General features: G+C 40.3%; 1 protein-coding gene across 1 annotated transcript in view; it reads right to left on the bottom strand.

The window, feature by feature from the left end:
- LOC103267276 (meiosis 1 arrest protein-like) overlaps positions 1 to 9,840 on the bottom strand; it is a 40,763-nt gene that overhangs the window by 7,568 nt on the left and 23,355 nt on the right. Inside the window, exon 2 of the mRNA XM_021715956.1 lies at positions 5,689 to 5,874. Within this exon, the coding sequence (XP_021571631.1) occupies positions 5,689 to 5,874 (186 nt within the window). The remainder of the gene's footprint in view (positions 1 to 5,688; positions 5,875 to 9,840) is intronic.

Raw genomic sequence — 9,840 nt, 5'->3', positions numbered from 1 at the left:
CCACGCCTGGCTGATTTTTTTATTTATTGTAGAGATGAGGTCTCGCTGCCCAGGCGGGTCTCGAACCCGTGGGCTCAGGCAATCCACTCATCTCAGCCTCCCAAGCGCGGGATTACAGGCTGAGCCACCAAACCCGGCTGGTAGGTTTAGTTTTGTAAGAAAGTGTCAAACTGTCTTCCAAAGAGCTGTACCATTCTGGACTCCTGCCAGCAATGAATGAGAATTTTTGTTGATCATAGATCAATCAGATACATTTCCCATATGAGTGAGATCATGTGGTATTTGTCCTATGCTTGGCTTCTTTCACTTAGCATAGTGTCTCTAGGTTGATCCATGTTGTCACAAATGACAGGATTTCATTCTTTTCATGTCTGTATTCCGTTGTGTTTGCACACATTTAAAAAATTCATTCATTCATCTGTTGGACACTTAGGTTGGCTCCCTATCGTGGCTATTATAAACAGTGCTACAATAGAGGAGTACAGATATTTATTTAACATACTAATTTCACTTATTTTGAATATATACCCAGTAGTAATTGTTAGATCATATGGTAGTTGTATTTTTAATCTTCTGAGTGCAGTGGCACAATCATAACTTACTGCAGCTTTAAGCTCCTGGGCTCAAGCAATCCTGCCACTATGGCCTCCCAAGTAGCTGGGACTACAGAAGTGCACTTCTGTCTCTGGCTATAGTGTTCTTTTTTTGTTGTTTACTTGTCTGGTTTTGGTATCAAGGTAATGCTGGCCTTGTAGAATGAGTCTGGAAGAATCCCCTACACAGTAATCTTTTGGATCCATTTAAGAAGAATTGGTGTTAGTTCTGTAAATGTTTGGTAGGATTCAGCAGTAACTACATCATGTCCTGGCCTACACCTTGATGGGAGACTTGTTTTTCTAGCTCCTTGTGGTGCAATGATAGGTTGTTTGAGGTCTCATTACTTTTTTGATGTAGGCATTTATTGCTATTAAAAACTTCCCTCTTAGAACTGCTTTTGCTGCAACCCATAGTATTCTGTGTTTCCACTTTCACTTGTCTCAGGACATCTTTAAATTTCCTTTTTAATGTCTTCATTGACCCATGATTGTTCAGAAGGATGTTGTTTATTTATTGATTGATTGATTGATTGATTGATTGATTGAGTTGGAGTCTTACTATGTCGCCCAGACTGGAGTGCAATGGCCGCTCCCAGCCACCGCAGCCTCGACCTGCTGGGCTCCGGTGATCTTTCTGCCTCAGCCTTTCGAGTAGCCGGAATTATAGGCGCACGCTACCACGCCCGGCTGATTTTTTGACTTATTGTAGAGATGAGGTCTCACTGCCCAGGCGGGTCTCAAACCCGCGGGCTCAGGCAATCCACTCACCTCCGCCTCCCAAAGGCGCGGGATTACAGGCTGAGCAACCGAGCCCGGCTAGGATGTTGTTTAATGGTGTTCTCTGAACTTCCTGAATCTGTGGTTTTGTGTCTGGCCTTAATTTAGGAATTTCTCAGTCATTAACGTTTCAAATATTTTCTTTATTTTCCCTCTGGTAGTCTCATTATGTGTAAGTAACACCCTTTTGTGGTCCCACAGTTTTTAGATACTCTGTTCTTTTTTTGTTTCTACTTTGTTCTCTTCGAGTTTCAGTTTTGGAGGTTTCTGCTGATATATATTCAAGCTCAGAGATTCTTTCTTCAGCCATGACAAGTCTACCAATATGCCCATCAAAGGTATTCGTATCTGTTAGGGTACTGTTTTTTTTTTAATCTCTACTATTTCCTTTTTATTCTTTCTTAGGATTTTCATCTCTCTGATTTCATTGATTATCTGATTTTTCTTTTCTTTTCTTTTTTTAATGCTGTCTACTTTATCCATTAGAGCCTTGGCATATTAATCATAGTTGTTTTAAATTCTATGGTTTGAAAATGCCAACATCCCTGCCATGTCTATTTCTGATGTTTGCTCTGTTTCTTTGAAGTGTGTTTTTGCTTTTTAGTATGCCTTGTAATTTTCTCTTGATAGCTGGACAGGCTCAATGAACTGTTGTAAGTAGGCCTTTAATAATGAGGTGGTGGCCGGGCTAGGTGGCTCAGCCTGTAATCCCAGCACTTTGGGAGGCCAAGGTGAGTGGATTGCCTGAGCCCACGGGTTCGAGACCTGCCTGGGCAACTTGACGAGACCTCATCTCTACAACAAATCAAAAATTAGCTGGGTGTGGTAGCACATGCCTGTAGTTTCAGCTATGTGGAAGGCTGAGGCGGAAGGATCACCGGAGCCCAGGAGGTCGAGGCTGCCGTGGCCGGGAGTGGCCATTGCACTCCAGTCTGGGTGACAGAGTGAGACTCCAACTCAAAATAATAATAATAATAATAGGTAGTAAGGAATAGGGGGAGGGGAAGCATTCTATGTCCTATGATTAGGTCTCAGTCTTTTAGTGAACCTACTATGCCTTTAAACTGTGACCTTTACAAGTATTTCTAAGGTTTTTGTTGTTGTTGTTGTTCCCCCTTAGGTGGGACAGGATGGCTGCTACAGTGGGCTGGAGTTAAGTATTTCCCCTCTGCTACAGTGAAAACTGGAATTTGGTTTTCCTTTCTCCTAGATCAGTTAGGCTCTGATAAAACTCAAGCAGGTTAGGCACTCTTTAACTAGTTTCTCCTGAGGGCAGAATCTATTACAAACAGAATGCTCTGTGCATTTCAAAGTGGTTCCTTTTTTCCTCCCCCTGTCAGTGGTATGAAGGGGTTTCTCCCTAATATTTACTATTATTTTTCTAATTACAAGAAAATTTGCTCAATTTTATGTCAAGATTCAGTTAAAAACAATTGTAAATTCCTAATGATGTCCAAGTAAATATAAATATAGCTACCAATCTAGGCAGTTTAATATTTTCTTTATAAGCTCCAAAACTCTAGAGCTCCTGGTTGAGCTCCTGGAGGTAAAATTCACAGAAGCTTGCCCCCCACCCCACCATAACTAAAACTCCCAGGAGTTTTTTGTTTGTTTGTTTGTTTTTGTTTGTTTGTTTTTGAGTTGGAGTCTTACTCTGTCACCCAGATTGGAGTGCAATGGCCTCTCCCGGCCACCGTAGCCTGGACCTGCTGGGCTCTGTGATTCTTCCACCTCAGCCTTCCAAGTAGCTGGAACTACAGGCGTGTGCTACCATGCCCAGCTATTTTTTATTTATAGTGGAGATGAGGTCTCGCCAAGTTGCCCAGGCAGGTCTTGAACCCGGGCTCAGGCAATCCACTCACCTCGGCCTCCCAAAGTGCTGGGATTATAGGCTGAGCCACCGAGCCCGGCCCCTATCCCAGGAATTTTTAACTCTCAGACTTGTCCATATTTATCCTCCAGCAACTTTCAGGTTTTCCTACTCTTAGCACTAGTTCCCATGGAGATTTCTGCTCCAGCATATTGAGATTCTCTGTACATGCCTGTTTGTCTCTCTGGTTTTAGAGACAGTGGTTTTTCCTATGACCTCACTTCTCTTAGGGATCTAAAAATAATTGTTGATTTTTTTTTTTTTTTAGTACAGTTATTTTATTTCATTATTTATTTTTTTGAATTGGCGTCTCACTGGAACCACAGACGCGCGCCACCATGCCCGGTTAGTTTTTTTATTTACTGTAGAGTGAGGTCTTGCCACTTTGCCCAGGCGGGTCTCGAACCCCTGGGCTCAGGCAATCCTCTCGCCTTCATCTCCCAAAGTGCTGGGATGACAAGGCGTGAGCCAGCGCGCCCCTAATTGTTGATTTTTAAAGTTTGTTCAGCTTTTTACTAATTGTTAGGATGGAATGGCAACTTTCAAGCTTCTTATCTGCAGAACTAAAAACCAGAAAACCCACACAATTATTTTTAACAATCTGTTTGATCCCTGAGGTTATGAGAGACTGAAGTTATTTTAAATCACACTCACTCATGCACCCAATGGAGTATCTAGCCATGATTTATTTACAGTAAGTCCCCTACATATGAATCTTTAAGTTTTGAACTTTCAAAGACTTGAACATGTGTCTGCATGCCCAATCACATAAGTTAGTTTATGATTTGGAGTACATTGTCACTTGGAAGAACCTTTGCTCACAGTTTGTTCACGATTGTCATGGATTTGAGAAGGTGGATGAGGAGTCCAAAGAGGTCTTCAGCAACTTAGTGACCTTCAGCAAGAAGCTGGGACTAGATCTGCCAGAGAACAACTTCACTGAACTCTTTGCTGTACAACACGAGGTGCTTACTAATGAAGACCTGATGGAATTGGAGGCCCAGAGAAAGGATGAAGAGAGACAAGAGAAAAAAGAAGTAACTGAGAACCAAAGAGATCCATGATGCAGGAAATGGCAAGGAGATTTTCTTTATTTGAGGAAGCACTGTTAGTTTTTGAGTCACAGGACCTGAACATAGAATGATACACAAAGGTTGCAGTAGCTGTTCAGAGGGTAATCCAGTGCTACTGTGTCATCTATGATGAGAAAGAAAGAGCTACTACTCAGATATCACTGAGTCATTTTTTTCAAGAGAGTAGATAGACTTGAATCCAGCAAGGAACCAGAACCTGTGCCATCAATGTCAGATGTGAATGAAATTGCAGCTTGCCCTCCATCTCCTACTGCTGATGGTCCTTCAGCTCTACCATCTCCTACCTCCTCTCCCTCCTCAGTCAGTAACTCTTCTTGCCTGTTCACTCGATGCAAGCCCCTATATGCCAGTTGTTGTGTGGTACTATACTTTTCAAGGTACTATACTGTAAGATTTTAAATGCTTTATTTTTTGTGTTTTGTAATGTATTATTTGTGTGAAAAGTATTATAAACCTATTGCAGCATAGTGCTATACAGCTGATTGTGTTAGTTGTGTGTCTAGACTAACTTTGTTGGACTTACAAACACTTTCTGAATGAAACTTGCTTGTATGTAGGGGATTTATTGCAGATTTTTGAGAATGTCTCAGTCTGGTACTAGGATAACAATTTTTTATATTTGCACATTTGCTAATCCCAAGAAAATATACTCAATTTGATGCCAAGATTTGATTTAAAAAAACTGTAAGCCGGGCTCGGTGGCTCAGCCTGTAATCCCACGCCTTTGGGAGGCTGAGGTGAGTGGATTGCCTGAGCCCATGGGTTCAAGACCTGCCTGGGCAGGCGAGACCTCATCTCTACAATAAAATTTAAAAAAATTAGCTGGGCATGGTAGCGCACTCCTGTAATTCTGGCTACTCGGAAGGCTGAGGCGGAAGGATCGCCGGAGCCCAGCAGGTCGAGGCTGTGGTGGCCGGGAGCGGCCACTGCACTCCAGTCTGGGCGACAGAGTGAGACTCCAACTCAAAAACAAAAACAAAAACAAAAACATAAAAAACCTGTAAATTCCTAAGGGTACCCAGGTAAATATAAATATTGCTACCAATCTAGGCAGTTTAATGTTTGCTTTGTAAGTTTCAAAAAACCTAGAGAAAAATGGCATATTTAGATTTTATTTTGATTTCAATTTTTCATTATAACGCACTCCAGTTCATAGTTTTAGAGCTCTTCTCTATTTCTATCTCCATATTAAAAATTGTACAGAATATAGGGGGAAAAGACACATGTCCTCTGCATACAGGGAGCTGAAAATCTAGCCTTGAAAATTATATTCAATGCATAGGAAAGAGAGAACAATATAAGGACTAAAATAGGAGTATGGCTTGGAGCCCTGAAAGTCAGCCTCTCTTACCTCCAGGGAAGTGCAGGTCAGAACTGTTCCTATGGTCACATGTCGGCTGTACTGTTTGAACTGCTGGAGCCCATCTTCTACTGCCAGCTGCAGAGAAGTACCTTGTGGTCTGAAACAACCTTCCCTCTGTAACATGCGGAGCTCTGAGATGCAGGTCTGCAACCTAGCAAAGTTCCCTTTTACTTGCTGCAGAGAAAAATAAATCAAAGATACAAATCTTTAGGGACCCAGGTTTCAGATTAATTGACAGTCTGAATTCATTATCAATAACTCCTCAGCAGTCCCTTCCCTTCCTGGAAATCTGTTTATTTCACTGACATCTACTAAAAGCCTACTGTGTTCAAGGCACTGCACTAACATGTTCCCTACACCAGAGGAAGGAAAATTTGCAGCTGTAAAGGTTTTGGCTATGTGGAGTTATTGAAACAGGAAAGGATGTGCTTTAACTCATTCACTCACTCAAAGGAAGGTATAGTTGTAATGGCTTAGTTTTACTTTGGGGTGACCTGCAAACTGGAGGCCCAGCTTTAGACATTATCTTCATTTAATAGTCAGTCTAGTCTCATTCTGATTCGACTCTATGATGATACAGTTGGAGGAATTTAGTAGTTTCTGAAGTTCAGGAAAAGATGTGGTACAAAGAAGTCTGGGCTGATGCCAAGTGAGAGAAGATAAAGGAATCCCATGACCAGGGCTGTAAATTAGCAGCTAGAACCATGGATGGATGGAAAAGATCTGTCTGTCTTCATCTGCTGCAGAGGCCTCAAGATGAAGCCCTCACCCCAGGTCAAGAGTGTTCAGCATGCAGAGCCATGCAGGGGAGAAAACAGACAAAGTAATTGGTGAGGTTTCTGTCTATCATTCCTCACATTAGGCACCACCTGTACCTGTAAGTGCCACCCATTTTAGCTGAAAATACTCCAAGTCAGCAAATGCTCTCTGTGTATTGAAAAAGAAATGGAACAGAAGAATGTTTCTAGCAGGGGAAAACCTAATGCTCTTTAGACTGCAGCAGGGTCCTTGAACCCCTTTAGTTACAACATAGCTTCTGAGGTATGAATGCTTGGGTCAGAAAAGATCTTTGAGACTCTTTCGCATAGCTGTTTTCAGGCACTTTTGTCAAAATTAGCAATGGTAAATGTGAAGGGAATTTTATAGTTCAACTGTAATTAACAGTTGGACTGCTGTCATTTCGCAAAACGACAAGTGCACTTGACGGATTAGTGTCTTTTCAAAAACCAACTCTTAGAAACTTCCTTATCCTGAAAGTCCACAGGTGCAAATGTGCAAAACCCCATAGAAGTCTTCGTCTCTGACCCTCACACATTCACATATCTGTACTCCAAGGGGAGAAAACAGACAAAGTAATTGATGAGGTTTCTGTCTATCATTCCACTGCACCACAGACCACTGTGTTTATTACTGAAGATAGCACATGTTTCATGTCTTTCAGCTGAATGCCTTCTCTCTTTCTTTCTGTCTTCAAAAAGTCAAGAGTTGTCTTAGTTATGAGGTCCCTGCCTGCATTGCTGGTAAAGATGAAGATGGCTTTTTGGTAAACACCTGCTTCTAGTATTCTAGAAATGAACCAACTGTGTTAATGACCCTGATGTACAGTATATCCATCTCATCAAATATGAAAACAGTTTGCACATGCACTCACATACCCATGAATCCACTTCTATAACTGGTTCTAGACCAATCGTAAAAGAAAAGAAGAGAAACCATAAAAGAAGTGTCTGATAAGGAAGCTAAAGGTGTTCACTCATCCAAGGATGGACCACCTCTTGACTTAGCTACATGTTACTTTCCCAGCCACGTCTGTTGGCTTGTAAGAAAACCAAGGGCCAAAGGAGGGCTTTCTGAGCAAATGTTGCATGTCTGAAAACTACTTAATAGTGTTGACATGGCACAGAAGGGCTGGCCACTCTACTTTCAGTTCTTTCTGACTATAATACCAAAGAATGCAAACATTTAGAAAGGTACTAGCTGTGGTTAGCTGTCTCTTTGTATTACTATGAAACCCTAAAAGTACTTGGGACACTGCTGATTAAGCAGAGGAGTTTCTATTTATTTAATGGCTTTGTTCTACAACTGACAAAAGAAATGAAAAATATAGTTTTTATGTAAATAACAAATACATTTATTCATTTTAAAAAAATCTTATTAAGTGATTATGATATACTAAATACCTAAAAACCCCATATAACTCCTGTTTCCTAATAATCTTACAAACAAGTGAAATAAGTAGTCTTAGAATACAGTGGGATAAGAGCCACAATACAATGAAAATTTTCAGAGTATGTGGACCAGTTATTATCTGTCTAGTCTACAGAATATATGCTCTATTAAGGGAGGTACTTGATCTGTTTCTTCATTGCCATGTCTGCAGGGTCTAGAATAGTACCTGGAATACAGCTGGCATTAAACAAATTATTTTTCAATAAACAGATGCATATATAATACATTCCATGGGGATGAAAAATATGAGTCAGACATTGAAAACAGATATACAGGAATTCTCTGTACTATCTTTGCAGTTTTCTGTGAATCTAAAATCATTCAAAAATAAAATGTTTGTTAAAAAATAAACCAGGCTGGGCATGGTGACCCAAGCCTGTAATCCCAGCACTTTGGGAGACTGAGGCGAGAGGACTGCCTGAGTTCAGGGGTTTGAGACCAGCCTGGGCAACTTGGTGAGACCCTGTCTCTATAATAAATCAAAAAAATAAGCTGTGTGTTGTAGCATGCACATGTAGTTCCAGCTACTTGGAGGGCTGAATTGGAAGGATTGCCTGAGCCCAGCAGGTCATGAGCACTGCACTCCAGTCTGGGCAACAGAGTAAGACTCCAACTCTAAATAAATAAATAAATAAAATAAACCACAACAATAGTAGGAAAAATATGGGAAATTATATTGATCATATTGTGGTAGAGAAGATGTTTATAAACATAACAATGAAGAAAGGAAACCATAAAGGTTTTACTTTACATAAAAATTAAAGATATTTGACTACATAAAAATTAAAATTTTCTGTTAAGCAAAAGATAATATGAATAAAGTTAACAGCAAAAAACAAAATGGAGAACTATGTGCAACATGAGTAGGATGACACTAATATCCTTAATAGTAAAAAACCCTTAATATGTAAAAAGCACCTACAAATAAGTAGATATCTGAACACCCCCTCTAGCATCTAATAGTGTAATATTTTTTTTAATGCATAGTTGAATTAATATGTTAAGGGAAATTCCTGGGTACTCGAAGGGGGATGGAAAGGAAACAAGAAACCATAATGTTAAACAAGTTTAAAAGCCTTGACTCTGCTTCCTGATCATGGGAAGCTAGGGCCTTATGTTTCAAAGGAGCAGGAGATAAGGTCTAAGACCCATACAAGGAGAAGAGTTATAACTGTTATCCTGGTCCAACGTTAAGACCTGTCAAAATGCTATATGCTCAGTGAAAAGGTGGGCTAGAAGGAATTTATTCACTGGTAAAAGGAGATGACAATAAAACCTGTTACTGATCTGAGTTCTGAGTAAAAATAAAAAATAGGATCGTGGGAGCCCAGCAGGTCGACGTTGGGGTGGCAGTGAGTGTGCCACTGCATTCCAGGCTGGGCGATAGTGAGACTCCAACTAAAAAAAAAAAAAAAATCAGCTAGAGATAAAAATTATTTACTAGGAAACAACATTAGATTAACAGAAGACTTCTCAATAACACTAATAATGATCCAGAAGTCATTAGAATAATACCCTCAAAGTGTCAAGAGAAAATATCTCTCGATCTAGAATTAATTCAGTTAAACTACCATTTAAGAAGTGTTACCAAAGACATTTTTAGACAAATGAAAACTGAACCAGTCCATCAAAAGAGGACTGGATAAAAAAATGTGGTACATATACACAGTGGAATATTACTTAGCCATAAAGAAGAACAAAATAATGAACTTTGCAGCAACCTGTATGGAATTAGAGTCTATAATACTGAGTGATATTTCATAGAAAGAAAGAATTGAGTATCACATGTTCTCACTCATAAGTGGACCTTGAACAACTATTGTAATACTATAAGAAAAGGATTGATAGTACCAGGAAACTGTGGGAGTGGAGTGGGAGGTGGGGAGAGCAGGGAGGTGGGGGGGCGGGGAG

The sequence above is a fragment of the Carlito syrichta genome, unplaced genomic scaffold (genome assembly GCF_000164805.1).
Source record: "Carlito syrichta isolate Samal-C Ts95f unplaced genomic scaffold, Tarsius_syrichta-2.0.1 Scaffold308093, whole genome shotgun sequence".
NCBI lineage: Eukaryota > Metazoa > Chordata > Mammalia > Primates > Tarsiidae > Carlito > Carlito syrichta.
Note: the sequence above shows the minus strand (reverse complement) of the source record. Positions and strands in the feature narration are given on the sequence as shown.